At 39.0% G+C, this 21,730-nt stretch overlaps 1 protein-coding gene across 2 annotated transcripts in view; it reads left to right on the forward strand.

The window, feature by feature from the left end:
- Window positions 1–21,730, forward strand: part of NSF (N-ethylmaleimide sensitive factor, vesicle fusing ATPase) — a 130,043-nt gene that overhangs the window by 96,396 nt on the left and 11,917 nt on the right. For both annotated transcript variants that reach the window (XM_080678926.1, XM_080678925.1), the window contains exons 16-17: window positions 1,309–1,375; window positions 3,392–3,471. In XM_080678926.1, the coding sequence (XP_080535052.1) occupies window positions 1,309–1,375; window positions 3,392–3,471 (147 nt within the window). The remainder of the gene's footprint in view (window positions 1–1,308; window positions 1,376–3,391; window positions 3,472–21,730) is intronic.

Below are 21,730 nucleotides of genomic sequence, written 5' to 3' on the forward strand. Positions count from 1 at the left end.
TTCAAGCTTAGTATGAAAAATATTAATTTTGTTGGTTTGATTTACTTTATTTCTATATCTAACTCTTAATCTTATATAGTTAAAAGATAGCTGCTAAGGAATATTATGTCACCCCAAGCAAGATGGAAGGGAGAGTTACATCTTGGTCACTGAGGTTACTTATCAACCAGAGAGCTTAGGCTGGGATGCAGGAATTAATTACAGGTGACACGAATGGGATGCACTGAGCCCCAGTTATAGTTGCTGGAAAGGAGCCCCAGCATTTGTAAAAAGGCTGGTCTCAAAGCCTTGGGTGCTTATATTCAATTTTTACACAAATGAATTCTCTTATCTGGCTTGTAATTGCTACGTCCTTATCAGGGTATAACTTTTTCACTGCTTGGTTTAGTGTCCATTTCTTTGGCTATCACAAGACAATGTACTATCATCTTTTGTCAGAGTCTAAAGGTAGAACCAGATCTATCTAGTCCTTTATACCCAACTTTCATTCTTTTGTAAACACTGACCATTATGGCCTGATTTGAGTCGACAAGCTTCTGTTCTTTCAATGTTATTCCTGCTTAAAAGGGTCACAGTTCTTACAGATAATAAAATGACATCCAATTTTATTCTACATACTAGAGGCCTGGTGCACAACATTCGTGGACTCGGGGGAGGGGTTCCCTCAGTCCGGCCTGCACCCTCTTGCAGTATGGGATCCCTGCTCCTTAGCACTGCCTTGGAGGCAGGAGAGGCTCCCCCCACCGCCGCTGCACTCACCAGCCGTGAGCCCGGCTTCTGGCTGAGCGGTGCTCCCCTGTCGGAGCGTACTAACCACTAGGGGGAAGCTCCTGCATTGAGCATCTGCCCCCCTGGTGGTCAGTGTGCGTCATAGCGACCGGTTGTTTTGCTGTTTGGTTGATTTGCATATTAGCCTTTTATTATATAGGATCCCTTGTGGCTTTATCTGGCTTTTGAGTCACAACACTGAAGTCATGCTCCTGACATAGATAGGAGAGACCTTTGTGATAAACTTGACAGGATTTGTCTGTTCTCAGCATCCCAGGTAGGACCTAGCCATGATCTAGTATCATTTTGGACAAGTCATTTAACTGCTTTGGGTCTCAATTTTTTTCATTCTTAAAATGCAAGAACTCTTTTAGTTCTAAAATCCTACTATCTTTTAAATTCTAATTTAATGTAGTCTGAAATACTGGTGTTTTACTGTGATTTGTTTAGGTATTGCTCAAGAATTAACATTTAATCTTTTTAGAAATTGTCATAATTATGGAGAGCAGTGAGATAATAAATGGTTTTGCTTCCTTCCAGATCTTTGATGATGCATACAAATCCCAGCTCAGTTGTGTAGTTGTGGATGATATTGAGAGACTGCTTGGTGAGTCATTACATTTGCTATTGTACTATCTTTGCCATATTATAGCCAATGTCTCACAGCTTATAAGAAGAAAAATAACAGCTATTTGTAAATTATAAGGCAATAGAAATACCTTTCTTTGTCCTATAAGGAAATATAACATCTCTTCTCTCTCTAGTTAATGATGGCATTCATGTTAAGTATTCCTTATGACTATATCTCTGTTATAAGTTGTTTTCTTGTAAGGACTCCTGCCTCGTAATATTTTCTATCTTCTACAGAGTTCCCTGCCCATAATAAATGATTAGTAATTTTTGTTGACGGATGTATTTAGTGCCTGTAGCTCAGAGGTTTCACTTATGAACTTGACAGAGCTAATGAAAAGTAGGGTTTACGACTAGAGTGAGATAACACTTGGGGCAGAAGTGGCAAGCTTTCTGTTACCTCAGTTTCTGCTCTTATAAAAGAGATATAAAAGGGATATAAAAGGCTATATCCCTTCCTTATCCCATGGAGTAATTGTGAAGACAAAATTTATATAATAATGTTGAAAACATTCTGAAAGTTAAAAGTGCTCTGTGGTAATTTTTAAAAATATTTATTAAACATTTATATGCATTCTTACAGAATACAGAGGTGAATAAGTCCCTGCACTCAACTCAAAACGTGTAATCTACAAATAAATTCCAGAAAAGTATTATTCTTTCATTTTATTTCATTGCATAAATTAGATAACTCTGGAATAAACTTATTGTAACAGTGGCTCAGGATGTTGTACTAAACGGTTGAAATTGAACCCACCTAGTGACTTAATAAACCTCTGAAAATACTATCTAACATCTGCCTGATTAATCCCTTCTTCCTTAAGCTATCCACACTGGTGTAGAAATGATTTCAAGTTATCTATGCTGACTACATTTTTCCCATGATTTTCAGACTTGCTTTAGGTCCTCTGTTATTTATTTTTCTGTTTCCTACGGCAATATTTGTTAAAAAGCAAAGCAGGTATATTAGTGAGATCTTTTTTAAATTGATAGTTTTATCTAATGACCTGGGTTTTTGGTCTGCTATTTTTAATACATTTTAGCCCAGTTTATAGGATTATTTCTTTAAAAGCTTTTAGGCACATACTCATAGTTCTGTGTAAATTCCTTTATCTAAACACAATTGAAATGTGTGGTCATAGCAACACTACTATGTCAGGAATGTGTGCCCTCTGAGTATATTTTCACTTGTATGAAGTTATTATCTGTACTTGTTTGTTCATTTATTCACCAAACATTTGCTGAGCCCTTACTGTGCCATAATTAGGTCTCAGAGAAATAAGATGCTGTCTGTCGTTATAACATATATTGGCAAAAATTAATGCAAAGTAGAATGTGCCATTGTTCTGGATAATCAGAGAAGGGAAGGAACACTTTTGACTTCAGAGGGCTGATGCCTGAAGGTAGCTCTAAGCACAGGGCATGGGTGCATATACAACAGGCAGAGAAAGCTAAGGAGCTGGCATTGGTGCAAAATCTTGAAGGAGTGGTAGAAATTTAACAGGTAAAAAGTTCTTTTAGCAAGTTCTTTGTTCTTCACCATCTGAGGACCAATCTTAGTGGCTCTAACATCTTTTCAGTTATATTGAAGTACCTTTCGTACATTATTATTACGTACCATTGCCCCCTCTACCCATTTTCTATTATGGTGTTTTGTTGCCTGTTTACTTACTGTATTGCCACAGTTTGCAGTAATTTCCTGGAAATGCTTAGTAAATACATTTGCGGATTTTTTCTCCCTTAAATAAACCTGTCTCTGAATATGTCTATATGAACTCAAAATGTATATTTAGAAGCTTTTAAAAAATTTACAGAAAAGAGTTGTTATATAATACTTTATGCATTCAAATTATTCAGGTATTTGTTTCTTAATATCATTCGTTGCATGACTGTTTCTAGAACTGTGTTTGCTCTTGATGTAGAAAAATATGAATGTTTGGAATATGTGCATATGTGCATCAAATCCTTAAGCATAGTAATATTTCTCTTTCAGATTATGTCCCTATTGGCCCTCGATTTTCTAATCTGGTATTACAGGCTCTTCTTGTGTTACTGAAAAAGGCTCCTCCTCAGGTAAAAATAATATAAGGAACATCTTCACAGAGTTTTTCCAGTAAATTGCATGTAATGGTACACTCTCTCTAAATAAGCAGGTTATAATAAATGCATAAAATTCTTTTAAGGGATTTTGAAAGGTCATCTGGTCTGGCCTTCTGTCTTAAGGTAAATGATTTTCTTAACAGTCAGAGAAGCTTTTCATTCCTTTTCTGAAGGTTTCAAAAGCTTTGTTTCTGTTAGCATTCTGTTTTGTTTTTTAAGTTCCCCATCATATAACACATCTTTATTCCCTTTCATTTCCTATGAGAGATTATGACATTAATGTGGAAGGGATTAAATACATGCTCTCATTTGTTTACTTTATCATTTCCTAGGTTTTCTGAGAATTTTTATTTGGGGAACTGTATTTCCTATAGGCAGATTTTTTTTTTTCATTTTTATAGATGAATTTGAGTTGTTTTTCTTGTGGCATGTGGCATATTTAAAGAGTGAGTTTATAGCCAGGATCTTGGTTCATGTGGTTACATTTTTACTGATGTGGCTATTGGAGACTGGTGATTTTGATAGCTTAACACATTTAAAATTAACCTATGAGGGCTGGTTAAATATGTTAATTATGTAGAGGCTGCCAGAGCATGTTTGTCTATGACATGAATTCTCTTGATTGATTCTGTGTGCTGCAACCTCGAAGAAATACCAATCAAAGGCAGATACAAAGGGACTGAGTACTAACTTGAAAAATATCTTAATGTCTGTATGGGAATCTCATATTTGAAATTAGAGACATAGACTATATGGGAAATATTTAATATTAAGCTGGTAAATCTAATTTAAATGGTGTGTGTGTGTGTGTGTGTGTGTGTGTGTGTGTTTTGTATGGGTGTGTTACTCCTAGAGGAAAGGACTTGTCTTGATTATTTTAGTGTTGTTTTTTTTTAAATTTTGTAGAATAGTGAAAATAAACATAACCTACAACAACCTTGAAATTTTATTACATATTTGCATTGTGAAAGGATTTTTAAATCATCTTTCCATAAACTATTATTCCCACTAATTAGAGTTTTAGCTTATACTTAGACTGAAGTTAGAGAAGTAAGAATATTTTTTCCTTCTCTGATTTCTTCAGTAAATATATAAATATATTCAGAGTTGCTAGAATGAAAAGAAATAACCTCAGTATATAAATACATCACATACCAAAAAATCCTTTTTTATGAAATCAGCATTTTAAAAATTATGAGATTAGGAGAATTTTCCCAGGCATTTAAATTTATTTCTTGTAATATTTAATTTTTTATCTAAAATGAATGTATGGTAAAAAGTCATTTGGGAGAGAGAAGAAGAATTTTTCAATGGTATTTTTCAAACCGCCCATTCTTTGCATTGTTAAATTCTATACACCTAGCTGAGAATTAGCTAATCCAAAATGGATACTAATAGAAATAAGCAGGACATACTAACAAATGACCTGCAACTTTTTTTTTAACCCTCACCCAAAGACATGCTTAGAGGGAGGAAGGGGAGGAGAGAAAAGGGGGGAGAGAGAGAGAGAAAGAGAGGGAGAGAGGGAGGAAAGGAAAGAGGAGAGAGAGAGAGGAAAGAAAAGAGGAGAGAGAGAGAGAGAGAGAGAGAGAGAGAGAGAAGAAAGAGAACCATTGACTGGTTACCTTCCATACATACTGCAACTGGGGATCGAACCCACAACCCAAGTATGTGGCCTAATCAGGAATCTAACGAGCATCCTTTCCATGCACAGGACGATGTTCAACCAACTGAGCCACTCTGGCTGGGCACCTGCAACATTTTAAAAACTCAGGAATAACTTTCTATTTTGTAAAAATAATTGTAAGATTCATGAGGAAAGAAACATTATCTTACACTCTTCAAAAAACATTTTTTTTAGTGTACCCTCATTTTGGTGGGATTATTTTACTGTTGCTGTAGTTTATATTTAGCAAGGTATGATTTAAGTGAAAAGATTAAAAAATAAGTAAGGTTCAGATGTCCAGTAAGTACATGAAAAGATATTCAGCATCATTAACCATCAGGAAAATGCAAATAAGTCAGGTAATAACAAGTGCATATAGAGAAATTTGAAACCTTGTACACTGTTGGTGGGAATATAAAATCATGTGGCCTTTGGAAACTGTCTAACAGTTTTTCAGGAGGTTAAACATAATTACCATGTGACCCAACAATTCTACTTCTAAGTATAGACCCCAAAGAAATGAAAATATATGCCCACCCAAAGGCTTGTACATGAATGTTCATAGCAGCATTATTCATAACAGCCAAAAAAGTGGAAACAACCCAAGTGTTCATCAAACAGAATAAAATGTGGTACATACAATGGACTATTATTCATCAATACAGAGAAATGAGTCCTGATACATGTCACAACAGGGCTGAGCCTTGAAAACATTATGCTAAGTGAAAGAAGCCAGTCACAAAAGACCACATATTGTATTATTCTATTTATATGAAATGTCCAGAATTGGCAAATCCATAGGGACAGAAAGGAGATTTGTGAGTGGGTTTTCTAGGCCTGGGTGGGGTGGATAGGGAGAATGAGAAGTGACTGCTAATTGGTATAGGATTTCTTTTTATGTGATGAAAATGTTCTAAAATTGATTGTGGTGATGATTTCACATATCTCTGGGTATACTAAAAACCATTGAATTGTAACACTTTAAATCAGTGAATTGTGTTTTATGTAAAATATATCTCAATAAAATGGTCACGGAAAAAAGAAAGTGGTTTCAGAAACCACTTAAGTGATGAAAGGAGGATTACATAAAGAGCTAGAAGTAAGGAGTGAGCACCCAGCGCACCTGGGCCATCTTGGAGAAATCCTAGAAATAGGAACTGGATCATTAAAAAGGGATGTGGGATGTATTTCTCTTAGGAATGAAAAGGGCATAGGAATACATAGAAATAAAAGATCTGGTCACTTTAGTAATTGGAAATGTCAGGGAATCTCATTTAAGAGAATACCAGCCTGTCATTAATGAGAATTTGGTGGCTCTGACCTGGACTGCTAGATGACCTCCTGTATAAGTGAATCAGTGGCAGAAGAAATTAATGTTTGAAATATTTCTTGTTAGCGCATATTTAACAAAATGAAAATGTGCTTTCTCTGTATCACCTTGCTTTTTAAAATTAGTTTGTATTCTCTCAGGAAAATAGGAGAAAATTTTCAAGCTGATCCAGTTTCAAGAATATTTGTCATTCTAGAGTAGGAGCATTTAGCTTTTTTAGTTTTTTTTAAATTAAATATTAAAGTATATAAATTTGAATGTTGTAGAAATGCATAGACTGGTAGAAAGCTATTATTTTAATAGTGTCAAGAAAACGGAAAGGTTGCAGGCATTTTTCTTTAAAAAAAGCAACTGTACATGTATACAATAGAGTAATCATATCAGCCACAGAATCCCTAACTTTGCATTTGTTATAATTCCTGCTTTCACACAGAAAGATTTTGTGCATGTTTGCACATGCTCAAATAAAAGAATCCCTTCAGGGGCACTATGTTGTTATGTATCAAGATATTCTCTTTTCTACTTCTCCCCCTCCCCCATTCCCCAGCCTCCTTGTAAATTGGCTTATTAAAACTGGTTCACAAGCCTTCCTTTTTTCCCTTTGTGATTGCTTTGGTCTTGGATTTTCAGTGTAGGACTAAAAATTCAAGTCAGATTTCAGTTACTAGGATAATTTTCTTTTAAAAATTTTCTAAGTAAATGCATAGATTTTTAATGATCTGGTATTCAGTGGATTTGCTTTAAATTTAGCTGGAGAGTTAATTTCATGATTGATTTATTAGCCCTTTGAAAGTATAAAAAGTGGTATCCATAGTTCATGAAGACTGAAAAACATCATCACATTTTGTTTAGCATCTTTTTAAAACCAATTAAAAGCTTTTCTAAAATGGATTGAACAGGAGAAAATAAAACATGTTCCCTAGGTCTTTATTTCAATCAAGTTTCCCTGTGTTCTGCAGGAGAAGAGATCGAGGGGGGATAGAAAAATTGAAAAGGGCTGTCCCAGCAGGGAGCCACGCCAGAGAAAAGGGCTGCTCTGAGAACTCAGCAGCAGCAGCTAAGAAAGCTTCCAGCCTGCTTCATCTACATGCAGAGTCACACAAGGCATGGGGGTGCTCACCGTCACCACAGAGGTTTCACATGTGCTTCCCTGCTGATTCCTGTGAAAAGCTAACAATTGGCTTGGAGGGTAAAAGACCACTGCAGTTCACCCTCCCTGAGCTGGACGTACAATTTGTCCAGTGTTAGGAAATGTCCGGCTTAACAGTGAGAGGCTTGAAGACACCCCTCCTCCATGGAGAGTCCTAAAGCCAGCTCTTTTACTTGATGACATTGGGGCTCTTTTCAAGTTTCACAGATTTATGGAAGTTGAGGGGAATTTGCTTTTCACAATCAGGAGGATGAAAGCTTTAGTCTTAATGTCAAGGAAGCTGCAGGAGTGAAGCGGGAAGGCCAGGTAAACCTTCCCGCAACCTGCAGCCCAGCGACGTTATTGTTTTCCTCACAGATTGCTTCTGGTGCCTTCTTTTTTGCGTGTGGGTGGGAGAGAAAGAATACAGTGCCTGAAAAGGAACTCCTCAGGCTGTAAAGTGACATGATTTCTCAGTTCCCTCAACAAGCATGAGAGTAGATAAGCCCATTGATTTGACTGCTTTAACACTAGGTTTACTTGACACTTTCAGAAATCAAATTGGAAGACCACGTCCATATATACCAGAATAGCCTTGAGACTTATGGAGAACCATTCCTTGTTCAGTTCAGTGCTTCCCTACCTTTTTCAGATCACGGCATACAGAAAATGATAACATTTGATACTGTGCTTGGGTAAAGGTGTGAGGCAACTCACTGGCCAGAGATGCAGCCACTCCAGCCTTCCCAAGTGCAGATGAGAATTGATATCTTAGTCCATCTGTAACTCATAGGCATACCAGTTGGATAACTCTTAGGAAAATGTAAACTTTTACAAAAAAAGATCACTCTAAATTCGTAGCACTATTACTGAAAAACTCAGACCTAACAGAATTTTAGCTAAAGTGTAAAGTTGTTTCTAAAAAAAAATAACTTCCTTGCTGCTCTGGCACCTAGGAATATTACTTAATAAGAAAGAAGTAAAGTTTAGAGCTAGGACGGGCATAATGTGTGAACCAAAAGAAACTGTTAGTAAACCCCTAGTGGGAACTCGGGCAGACATACTTGTTTCTTCATGGCTTTCATTTTAACATTACTGGTCTGTAGACAAGATTGCTTTTTATGTAACCCTTATGACATCTTCGTACCCTCTTACTTCAGAGATGTTATTAGGAAGTCTTGGTAATATTAAGCAACTCTTCAAGCTTAGGGTTGCTTTAGCAAAATAAGCAGATAATGGAAGAGACTCCAAATTGTGCAGGCCTAAACATGAGTATCTCCCCATCTATCTGTTCAAAATTAACTCTGGCTAATGACTACAATATGACTCAAGAAGATATATAACCACTTTAGGAAAGAGGTTTAGTCATTTTGCCAGACACATTAATCGCAATCACTGATGTAGTGGTGACTTTTGCATTGGACTTCTTTATTGAAAAAAAAAAAATGGAGGATGCTTGACAATTTAGTGGCCTGATTTTTCCATTTACTAAGTCAATGACATGACATGGCTGCTATATTTTATATACTAGTAATTCTTTATAAATTACTTTGCTTAGTAGTAGATTGTCCTACAAAGTTCTCTGTAAATTGAACTCATATTTAATATATAGTCATGCACTGCATAACAACTTTTTGGTCTATGATGGACCACATATACCACAGTGGTCCCATCCTATCTAATAAAAGAGTAATATGTAAATTGACCATCACTCCAACACACAAGATGGCTGCCCCCAAGTGGTCAAAGATGGATGCCCCCATGTGGACACAAGATGACCCGCAGGAGAGGGCAGTTGGGAGGGAACAGGCCTGCAAAGGAAGGCAGTTGTGGGCAACCAGGCCAGCAGGGGAGGGCAGTTGGAAGGGACCAGGCCTGCAAGGGAGGGCAGTTGGGGGCAATCAGGCCTGCAGGGGAGGGCAGTTAGGAGTGACCAAGCTGGCAGAGGAGGGAAGTTGGGGGCGACTGGGCCTGCAGGAAAGGGCAGTTGGGGGGGACCCAGGCCTGCAGGGGAGAGCAGTGGGGGGGACCAGGCCTGCAGAGGATGGCAGTTGGGGGGGACCAGGCCTGCAGGGGAGGGCAGTTAGGGGTGGCCAGGCCTGCAGGGGAAGGCAGTTAGGGGCAATCAGGCTGGCAGGGAAGCAGTTAGGCATCAATCAGGCTGGCAGGGGAGTGGTTAGGGAGTGATCAGGAAGGCAGGCAGGCGAGCAGTTGGGAGCCAGCAGTCCTGGATTGTGAGAGGGATGTCCAACTGCCCGTTTAGGCCCAATCCTACTGGGCAGTCGGACATCCCTTGAGGGGTCCCAGATTGGAGAGGGTGCAGGCTGGGCTGAGGGACACACCCCCCGTGCACGAATTTCATGCACCGGGCCTCTAGTAAGACTATAATGGAGCTGAAAAATTCCTATTGCCTAGTGACATTTTAGCCATCACATAGTAGCACAGCACATTACTCATATATTTGTAGTGATGCTGGTAGAAACAAACCTACCATGCTACTAGCTGTATAAAAGTGTAACACATATAATTATAGTTGTAGGCTTTACCACCTAGGTTTGTGTGAGTATACTCTGCGATGTTCAAGCAATGACAAAATTGCCTAATGATACTTTTCTCAGAACATATCCCCATCGTTAAGTGACACATGACTGTATATGTAGAATAATTTCAAATACATTAAAAAACAGTAAAAGAAATTTGGTGAATGCTTTTATGAAACATGGCTACAGATACTTGCCAAACAAAAACCATGCTTTTAAAATAGGGTTTTGTTGGGAGAGCACATCTATAATAGTTATTCATGAATACAAGAAAATTATAAGACATACTAGAGGCCCGGTGCATGAAAATTCATGCACTGGAGGGGGTGTCCCTCAGCCCGGCCTGCCACCTCTCACAGTCCGGGAGCCCTCAGGAGCAGGAGGCGACCCAGCGATCAGGGGAAGGCAACGCCCCATCACACCTCTGCTGCTGCCACTGCTGGCAGCACAAGCCTCGGCTGGCCCTGGTTACCTGAGCCTTGGGTGGCTGGGCAGCTGCCATCTGAGGTTTGCCTGTGCCTCAGGCCAACCCTGGGCGGCTGGGGGGCTGAGGGGACTGGGGGACTCTGGAGGCAGGCACACAGCAACCGGGCCTGCCTGGGTGCTGGCCCGGCCTTGCCACGCACCTGCCACCCTCGCAGGGCTGAGGGGACTGGGCACCACCATCTTGTGGCTGTGGGTGCCACCATCTTTGAGGGCGTGACAGTCAATTAGTATATTCCCTCCTTATTGGCTGTGAGCACCGCCATCTTTGAGGGCAGGGCAATCAATTAGCATATTCCCTCCTTTTTGGTTGTGGGTGCCACCATCTTTGAGGGCGGGGCAGTCAATTAGCATATTCCCTCCTTATTGGCTATGGGTGCTGCCATCTTTGCGATGACATAAGGGTCAATTAGCATATTCCCTCTTTATTATATAGGATATGTCATTTTTAGGTAATTCAGAATTAAATACCTAAATTTTAATCATCAGAGAAATGTTAATGGTTCTGAGACAGAATATGCTCTCAGAATGTCTTTATCTAGCCCGATTGCCTTACATTTATTACTATGAAATGACATTAGTGTTAGGAAAGTGTTGATAATAGTATTCCATGGGGCCATGAATCTAGTTATGAGTACCATCTCTGTAGAACTTACTCTTTGTATTGGAGTTGGAGTCAGAAAACCTGAGTTTGAGTCTTAGCTCAGTCATCTTCTGGCTATATATCCTTGACCTTTGTGTCCATTTCTTCATCTATAACATGGAGATAATTCTCCTGCCTCACCTGCCCCATTGTGGAGTGAGATATTATAGAGTGAAATACTCTGTAAACATGTGGACTACACAGACATAAGGAATAAAGTTGCTGAAAAGTAGGAGTATGCCATTGTCCATAGAAAGTGCCATTTATAAACAACTGGTTTATAGTCTTATCCCAAGATCTTTGAAAAGGGAATGGATGTTTGCTCTGCTTGATTTGAATATTACCATTGCTTGGGCCCAGTGGTTGACATCTAAGATTCTATTTCTTCCTCTTTTGTTGCTGCTTCTCCATCTCTCATTGCTGAAATTTAGAAGACAAATATTCTGACCTGAGGATTAGGGATCCCAGTTATAAAAGGAAAAATGAAGTAGAGACAGATTTCAGAGCTCATTAGGGTAAGAAGTGGAGGGCTGGCCCACATTGTGAGATTTCTAAGAACACTGCCCATTGCACTTGTCCTCAGCCTCCAGGGACTGGCCCACCTACTTGCTTTATCCCTGCAACCACCTGTTACTTGTAACTTCCCCCTTTCTTCTAACTCAAGGTGGAACAGAAGAGCATTTCACAGCTTCTTTCCTACCCTCCTGTCCTCAACTACACAGATCTTTGGAGATTTCCTAGGGCAGTGGTTGGCAAACTGCAGCTCGCGGGCCACATGCGGCTCTTTGGCCCCTTGAGTGTGGCTCTTCCACAAAATACCATGGCCTGGGCGAGTCTATTTTGAAGAAGTGGCGTTAGAAGAAGTTTAAGTTTAAAAAAATGGGCTCTCAAAAGAAATTTCAATCGTTGTACTGTTGATATTTGGCTCTGTTGACTAATGAGTTTGCCGACCACTGCCTAGGGGTTTATCCTACATGGCATGACAGCTATTGGCTAAGAAGAACCAATAAGAGGAACCTTACAATGGTCCAGAACAATCCATTAATATTCCTGATAGTTATTGAATAAAGATGGAATCAGGCCTTGATCTCTTTAAGTCACTACTTGGTCTAGAACCACTTCATCTATGTCCCCCTCACATTGGGAAATGGAAACCCTCTGTTTTCCTCTCTCTCTCCGTCCCTCCCTCCCTTCTTCTCTCCTTTCCTCTTTCTTCCCTCCCTTCCTCCCTTTCTCTCTCTCTCAACCTATTTGGGCTATGTAGATTATATTTGTTGATGGATATTCTGAAGATGGTGGTTCTTAACTACACATAGAACTGGCATTGGCAGTATAAATGGCACAGGAGTTAGAATGCAAAGACTTGAATTCGAATCCAGTTTCTTAATTTCTGAGCCTCACTTTTCTCATTTGTAAAGTAGGAACAATAGTAATATTTAAGTTGGGAGAATTAAATAAGATAAATGTTTATTATAGTTCTTTGTAAACGGCAAAGCACAACTCAGTTATTAGTTTATTATTCACTTCAAAGAAAACTCTGTCTTTCCTCACACACACACAAAATATCTACTAGTAAAACCAACAAAGTAGCCAACCCCATCAAAGGAGCTCATCTCCATGGGCTACTGCTAAAGAAGCCAGTCCTAACAATGTCAGCGAGAAAGAGCATAGCAGCTTTCTTTTTCCCTCTAGCTGCCAGCCATCTTGCTCCTACAGACCCTGCCTTAGCCAGCCCTGGAGCAAGCGGAAGGGGTAAGTTTCTGGAAGAAGAGGGGTAATGATGGGAAGGGAGGATAGGGAGAAATACCAAGTGACAGCGGTCAGATGAAAAGCTCTGGCTACCCAGCTAGTGACCTATTATCTATGTAAACTCAGCCTGTGTCAGCAAATGCCTGCATAACTATCAAATCACCTTGCACTTAATCCTCAGTTATTCTTACAGTGTGATTTCAGTTATAAAGAAAAAAAAGATTTCAGTTATAAAAAGGAAAGGAAGTATTCCATAATTGTCTATTGTGATTGCCTTTATATTAATGGCCTCCAAACTTTCTGACCACATACCCTATTAGTAAAAAAGATTTGAATTCATCTTCTCAATAGTTTAATACATCTATCATTTTATAAGATGATGTTTATTTTAAAACATACACAAAAGAAATTTTTTCAAGAATGAAAATAAAAGGCAGTTCTAGTATTTCTCCATCTTAAAGACAACTGCTGTAACTTAGATGGTAGAATTATAGGTGATTTTTTCTACTTTATTTCCTGTATTTTATAAATTTTCTACAATAAGAATTTATTACTTTATAATCAGGAAAAATAAAAAACAATGTGTATATTATTATTTTCATTTTTAACTTAGCATAACTGTCAAAATTCTTTCATTCCAACCCTTCCAACTAATTTTCTGTGTGACTAACAGAGTTAAGTAACTCTACCTTTGTCTCTAAACTTGTTTATATATAATATCTTTTAACCTTATTTCTTTTTTTAAGGCTGATTTAATTTAAGGTCTGGCCTGTAAGACACCCTGTGGTCCTGAGAGTAAAGTATGAAAGTTCCTAATGGCTCTCACAGTTGTCCTTGGAGACGCACGGCATTCAGCTCAGTGCTGTGCTTCTAGTCTGAACTCATGACAGTTGAATGCCGCGTGACTAAGGTTGACTAAGATAGATGGTTACAGTTATATTAAGTTTCATGGAAGGAAGATAGGAAATTTATTTTCCATCCAAAAATATTTCTTTTGATAGGCAAGTCTGAAATATTACTTTAAGGAATATATGCTTTTACTAGGATATGCATTTGTTCCACACTGCGGAAATACGAAGATGATCAAGACATTTAACTGCCCTCAAAGAGCTCATAATCCAGGACCAAATGTTCAGTTGTGCATTTTGTGCACAGGTCGAGTGGCAGGGTGGGGTAACAGCCCACACCCTGCTCACCAAGCTGTCCACTCTGGTGTGGGGCTGAATCTGCCCGGTGTAGGGGTTGCCAGACTTAGTAGATATGAATATAGGATGCCCCATTAAATTCAAGTTTCAGAAAGACATCAGATAATTTAGCACAATCCATTCAGTGTTTGGGACATATACTCTTATAAAATATAAATATAAAGGCAAGCATGGTCCATTTTACCTGAGAAAATCTACAAACATTTCACAAATAATAGTTCTTGATCTTGGTCTTGAGATTTCTCAGGGCCACTGTGCCATGCTATGGAGTCCCCGCTCTGCAGCAGTGGGGAGGGTATGCTGTGCCAGAATCAGCAGACTTGTTATTTATATACTGACTGATTCTTGGGAACTTAAGGATATATGTCATGTACAGTTACTTATCTTAGACTTCATATGGCATACTCAGTTTCACTGGAGGCAAGAATAGGAATTCATAAGAAATCAAAGGCTTCATTTTCTCCAAGTGACTGAATCTTAACCTCTTTAAATATCAAGCGTTATACTTTAGCCTTATTTTATTTTTTATTGAATTTATTGGGGTGACATTGGTTAACAAAATTATACATTTTAGGTGTACTGTTCTATACTACATCATCTATATAGTGTATTGTATATTCACCACCACTTTAGCCTTTTTTAAAAAGGAAAAAATTGCTACATATATCTTGGTGTCTAAAGCAAAGTATTATAAACACTATGTTAATGAATAAGGATCATCATTGCATACCATAATCACATGGGTCAGTAATACTATGAGTAACAGCAAGAACTATTAGAATGTATAAGATTGCCACAGTAGTCATTAAGTAGGCCCAATGTGCTCTGTTTTTGCCTTGTTTTGTTTTTGCATTTTTGTACCTATTCTTGTTTTTAATGGTTTTGCTATCAGCTGTTACTTGCAGAATCCAATTGAGTTGTATCAGTTCCTGCCTCTGACAGTTCCCCCTCTTCTAATTTGCTGCTTCTGCTCATCTATGAATTAGATAGGCAACCACTAGGACTCACAAGTTGTTTGTCAAGTAAGAGTAAGTAGGCTATGGTGAAAGCTGGGGGAGCTTTCCTGTAAAGCAGGGCCATGTTATGCTTTCTGTAGGTACCTTCCTTCAGTAAAAAAAAAAAAAAAAAAAAAAAAAAAAATTATTTTATTTTTTAACTGGTGATATTTAAAACATTGTCTTCAACCTGAAAGTCTTTTCTTCTGATTTTAAAAGAAAGAATACTTTTGTGGGTCTCTCAAAGTTTTATGGGCCCTTGCACTGTGCCTACTGTACTGATGATAAGTTGGTACTACCTGTGAATAAAGTCACTTGTGTTTTGTTTTCCGTCCTAGAAGTTAGAGGACTTGTGCTGTTTTCAGAACAAGTGTGTTCAGGATAGTTGATATTGTCCAGCAAATTGGTCTCCAGATAAGTGAGGTATTGTTACTGGGCATGCTGAATCCATGTTCTGAAAGGTGGGGCCTAAAGCAGTAAACTGGATTGTGTGGGGTTAAATAAGGGCAAGTTTTGAAATATTTTAAACATGAGAGAGAATTGCAAACTGTAAGGAAACTCTGGAAAGCATTTTAATAAAGAGGAATTTTATGGATAAAAATCACAGAGGTAGCCCTGTCCCATGTGGTTCAGTTGGTTAGGCATTGTCCTCTGCAGGTTCAATTCCCAGTCAGGCACATGACTGGGTAGGGGGTGTACACGAGGCAGCCAGATGAAGTTTTATTCGCACATTGATGTTTCTCTCTCTCCCGTCCTCTCTCTCAAAAAAAAAATCAAAAGAAAATTTTAATCACAGAGATATAAATTAAATAAAAGAAAAAGAAAATTGACCTGTTAGAACAGAGGGGTCATTTTAGGGTGTATGCAGCTAAAAGCTGAGAGAAGTAGGAAAAATCTACTGTGGGTGCAAAGGTCAAGGAGTTTGGATTAATCAGTGGTCATCTTAGTTAAGTTTATAATGAGAGAACACATCTATTCCTTTGGTACAAGAATACTAAGAGTATAATTTAATTTTCTTTATTTAACCTTTTCTCCTAAGAGCTCAGAGGTCATAATATCTAGGTAATATATCTAACCTAACTAACTCATGATTAAGGATCAGCTATTGCTGATACGAGTTTAAAATTACACAAATAAGAACAGTGGACAGCAAAGTGTAGTGGATATCAATGAGGCCTGAGCTCAGTTTCAGCTCCCTCCTGGATATAAAAGCTTCAGACAGATCCCTTCACCTCTTACCCCAGGTTTCTCGGCTACAGAAGAGGGAGAAGGCAAGGACTACGGTAATCTTTAAGAGCCACTCCAAGGGTAAAATCTGATGACTCGGTGTCTTTTTTCACAAACTGGTACTAAAATATTCTTTAATATTACAAAGTGGGCTGTTCGCTTATAGTAATTATTTGGGGTGAAGTTTCTCATTTCATATCCAATCTGCATCATGAATTCCCCTCCTTATTGTCCTCGGCCCTGCTTGCAATAGTTACAAAAACAGTAGACTAAGAATTTGCTTCAGGGTAAAATCTAATGGAGAGTTTAACTGTAGTTGTCTGCCTAGTTGTAGCATGATTTATTTGAAACATCCTTCCTTTGGTATTCAACATAAACATTTAACTACCACCGCCCCCGCCCCCCCCCCCAAAAATAGAAGAAGTTGCAGACATTTGAGCATGAGAAATCAGAAATGCATGCAGGATATGCAGAGGCCCCATTCCTCTCCTTTCACTGTCCAGATTCCTGGTTGTTTTTATTGGTAGTCAGTTTTTCCCATTGGCTTGGGGGAACCAAGAGTTGCAATAGATGTTTACTAATACTTGTTATCTCACTGGCTTAAATTAATGGCTTTAATGAATTTTATCTTTTCTCTGTTAGAGAAGTCTGTATTATCTAACCCAGTGGTCGGCAAACTGCGGCTCGCGAGCCACATGCAGCTCTTTGGCCCCTTGAGTGTGGCTCTTCCACAAAATACCACGGCCTGGGCGAGTCTTATTTTGGAGAAGTGGTGTTAGAAGAAGTTTAAGTTTAAAAAATTTAGCTCTCAAAAGAAATTTCAATCATTGTACTGTTGATATTTAGCTCTATTGACTAATGAATTTGCTGACCACCGATCTAACCAATAGCTTGATCATTGATTGATCAATTAATTAGCTAAAAGAAAGAGCTATGACAGCCTTTGCATCTACTTACATTGTAAATGAATCATACATGCCATTCGTTTTAGATTATTTTCTTTTATTTTTTTTAAATATATTTTTATTGATTTCAGAGAGGAAGGAAGAGGGAGAGATAGAAACATCAATGATGAGAGAGAATCATTGATCAGCTGCCTCCTGCACGCTCCCTACCAGGGATTAAGCCCACAACCCGGGCATGTGCCCTTGCCTGGAATCGAACCTGGGACCCTTCAGTCCCACTGAGCCAAACCAGCCAGGGCAGATTATTTTCTTTCTTTTTTTTTTTTTTTAATATATTTTATTGATTTTTTACAGAGAGGAAGGAAGAGGGATAGATAGTCAGAAACATCGATGAGAGAGAAACATCGATCAGCTGCCTCTTGCACACCTCCTACTGGGGATGTGCCCGCAACCAAGTTACATGCCCTTGACCGGAATCGAACCTGGGACCTTTCAGTCCGCAGGCTGACGCTCTATCCACTGAGCCAAACCGGTTTTGGCCAGATTATTTTCTTTAAAACTTGTTATCATAGCATTCAACCCTTACGGCTCAGAATATATTTTCCTATTGAACACTTGGTATAATGCGCATTTTTCCAGAACCAGAAGAAAGAACATAACAAAGAATGATCTGCTAGAAAGCTACACTGAAATCACCATTCATTCATTCAACACAAATTTATTAACTTCTGTGTACAAGACGAGCCCTGAATACATCAATAAAACCTAATAGAAGCACCGTCCTTATGAAGGAAGACCAGCAATAAATACAATAAATAAAGGCAGTAAATGAGTAAAGTATTTAGTATGTTAAAAGGTGATTCATGCTGTGGGGGAACATAGGAAAAAGGAAGGAGAGGAAGTGGGGATTGCAGTTTTAATAGGGGTGTAGGGGGTGATTGTGTGTAGGCCTTGTGGGAAAGGTGACATTCAAACAAGGCCTTGGCTTTGAGGGAGAGAGCCATGTGGATATATAAGGGAAGAGCATTCTAGGCAGAGAGGGCATAGGAGTCCTCTGTGCTAGGCTTGCTGGGCTAAGCACTACGAGGAGAACATAGGTGAATCCCACATGGCTCCTCCCCCTAGGGAGTTGACAGTCTAGAAACAAGATTCAGACTTGCAAATAAATGCAGCAATAAAGTCGTACAAGCACTGTGTTAGGTAGAATTTTTAAAAAATATCTCTGTATTGAATAATACAAACTAAGTAAAATATAAGAAATTATTTCCATTTCAAGAATGAAGCTAGGATAAGTGATGGACTAAAGCACCTCTTACCAGGAAAGTGTTTTCACACCCTCTGTCCTGAACTGATTGTTCCCTCACTCTCACAGCTGCCCCAGCTCTTCTGAGGGGGTGTTTGATCTTTAGCTTCAGGCCTCGTCTGGGCCTCACCATAACCCTAGTTAAGCTGAAGATTGGTGCTCTCATCTTCCCCTAGCACAGTGAATCTTGGCCCTTTTGGAGAATCTTTGCTGCTGGTGCCCTGTGTTGTTGGAAAAAGGAATTTTCAGGTGTCCCCTGCTCACCCACCCGACCTACTGCTATGGATTCCTGACGTCCTAGGCAGAGGATGATTTTTCAGGCTCCCCTCAAAACCATTCAAGTTCACACTTCCTTTCATTCTTCCTCTACTCTGACAGGCAGATGAGATTTTTAATCCCATTTTTATGGTTGGGGAGGAGACAAGTCCTGAGAAGTTAAATAATCTAGCCAGGATCACACAGCTATGAACAATGGAGACTGTACTTGCCTCTCCTCCCTTGCTTTCTGCCAGCCCTGGGCTTGCATTAAAAAGGATGCCACCATAAATCTGAGGTATGCAGACGTCCCTCCTGGCATGCTTGCTCTTAGAACTGGCATGTGATTCGTGCAGCAGCTTTCTCACTGGCCACGAGGATCATCTTTCTCTTCATCACAGTTCTTTCTCCCTGAGAACCTTCTTTAGTTTCCTGTTGCTTTTTATACCCAATCTCCTTCCTTAGTGTGGCATTCTGAGTCTTCCTTTTATTGGCTGCCCACTCCCCATCTCTCCAAGGAGACTTCGTTACCAGCCCTTCCAACTCTGGGTCAGCTGCCCCCACCACCCTTACAGGATTTAGTAGCATTAGGGACCCACCTTCTCCGCCGGGGCCTCCTCTGTCGTGTCTCCACAGTGCTACAGGAATCTTCCTAGATGACCCCACCCCAAAGAAACTGTCCCCATGTGCTGTGTCCCCTTTGCCATTATTAGTTTGTATTTACTGATGTGTTACTTGGTAGTGGTCCCTGAATATTTATTTGCTCTTTCTGGCTAAATTATAATCACTTTGAAGACACAAACCAAATCACATAATTCCATAAGTACCTGAACGGAAAAAATTCTTGTTAATGGTCTGATCAACTCATTTATTGTATCTTTTGGTTACTGGGTTTATAAATTCTTAATATCCTGAAATGTTTCATTCGTGTTTACAAAAACCTCAACTTCTAACAATCAGAAAATAAAATTTAAGGCCCCCAGCACACAGCAGTTTAGAGTTGCACTTTTAAACTTCTTAATCCATTTCAGAGTCTCCAATTGTTCACAGTTAATTCTTCTTACCAAGGGTGTATTACACTTGCTCAGCATTGAATGATACGGAAAGAATGGCCTTTCTTTACTGCATAACTGACTTTACTTTTGTTCACAGGTTAAAATCAGCCCTTCCATTTCACTGCAGTATTATATTGGTGGCATTTTTATTTAAGAAGAAAAAAAGCTTTCTTCCATATGAACTTTTGTTACAAATCAGTTTATTGGGGCCAATCAATGGGCAGGACCTATGAAAGGGTGTGGATTATCTGGTTAGGCCTTTGTTTGGCAAAAGGCTTAGATACTGCTTAGTACTTGGCTCATTCTTCATCATGTAAAGAAGTGTTTTTTGAAGGATCAACACCTGACTGAGCCCTGCCTTTTTCATGGTAATGTTTTCACCTGAGTTGCTTCTTATGGCACTAAGAATTAGTTAACTAATACTTACTTAACCTTGGAACAATGTTTATCATAATCCGATTGGCAGATAGTCATTTTATTTAGGCCTTTTTTTATTGCAACAGGACCAACAAATCTCAGTAAAGAGTATGCTGGGAACAGTTTTTTTTCTTTCCATCAAGAAGCATGTTTCGGCACTGTGGGCTTGAGACTAGTAGCCACATACTAACAAGTTGGATTTACCCTCTTGGGTTGAGCTCTACTTTTATTTTTAAAGCTGGTCTTCCTGTTTTATGCTGCTGTCAGCTTTTTCTCCAAAACGTTCTCCAATGTGATTTATTATATTAATACATTCAGAGCTGCTTTTTCATGATAAGCTTCCTCATGAGCATTACTTCACTAATTAATACACAAAATGACCTGACACAATTTAATTATTTCGTAATGTGGTGTGTGTGTTTTTTTGGTGTTTTTGTAAAGATGTTGCTTTACAAGTCAAGGCCTGAACTTGCCTGGGTCGTGACCTCTGTTCAGTGTTTGCAGTCTTGTTAAACAAGAAGAAAAGCAAAACATAAATTAGCATCTCTATTATAAGTTGCTCTACATTTCCCAGTCTTTCAACACTAAGTTTCTGTGAGACTCAATAGTCACTGTGAGCCTAAGAGAAAGGTTCACTGGGAAAATGGCAGTCCCCGCTTTCTGGAATGAGTAAGAAGCTTCTCCCTCAATGCCATCTTCTAGGGCCAGCATTGTTCTCTGTGAGAGAGGAAGAAGGTGAGGGAGTTTGAATTATGGGCTATGGAACATTAAAAAACTAAGGAAAAAAAGAGAAGAACCACTTACTCTTTAAATGTAGTAAGGATGTTCCAGCCTGTGTGGCCTTTGACATCTCTTAGCCTTCAGGAATATGTTTCTAAGTTTACCACTAGAATTTAGTGTTGGAAAATACCTGCAATGTCATGTAAAGGCACCACTTTCCTGTTACAGTAGATGTTTATAAGTCTTGATGAGGCTGTCATTTCCCCAGCACCCCAGTTTTTGTTTCTGTTATTTTGCCTTTGGACTTATATATTTCTGCTCCTTTTGGCTTGAGCTGACCTTCCCCTTCATCGTCCTAACCAGCCCACTCACTCCTTTACGACTCAGTTCAGGAATTATCTCCTCCAAGAAAAGGAGATGTTCGTCTGGTTCATGTTTCTTCCCTCCACCATGACAGACTGTGACAACATCCCTACCTTTCCATATTGTATTGTAATGATCCCTTGTATCTATCTATAGATACAAGGTCTGTTCCATATTCACCTAGGAGCTTGGTAAAGCTCGGTTGATAAATGTGTTTGATTTGTAGCTACTTGATTTCTTCACTAAT

The sequence above is a fragment of the Plecotus auritus genome, assembly GCF_963455305.1.
Source record: "Plecotus auritus genome assembly, chromosome: 7".
In the NCBI taxonomy this organism is placed as follows: domain Eukaryota; kingdom Metazoa; phylum Chordata; class Mammalia; order Chiroptera; family Vespertilionidae; genus Plecotus; species Plecotus auritus.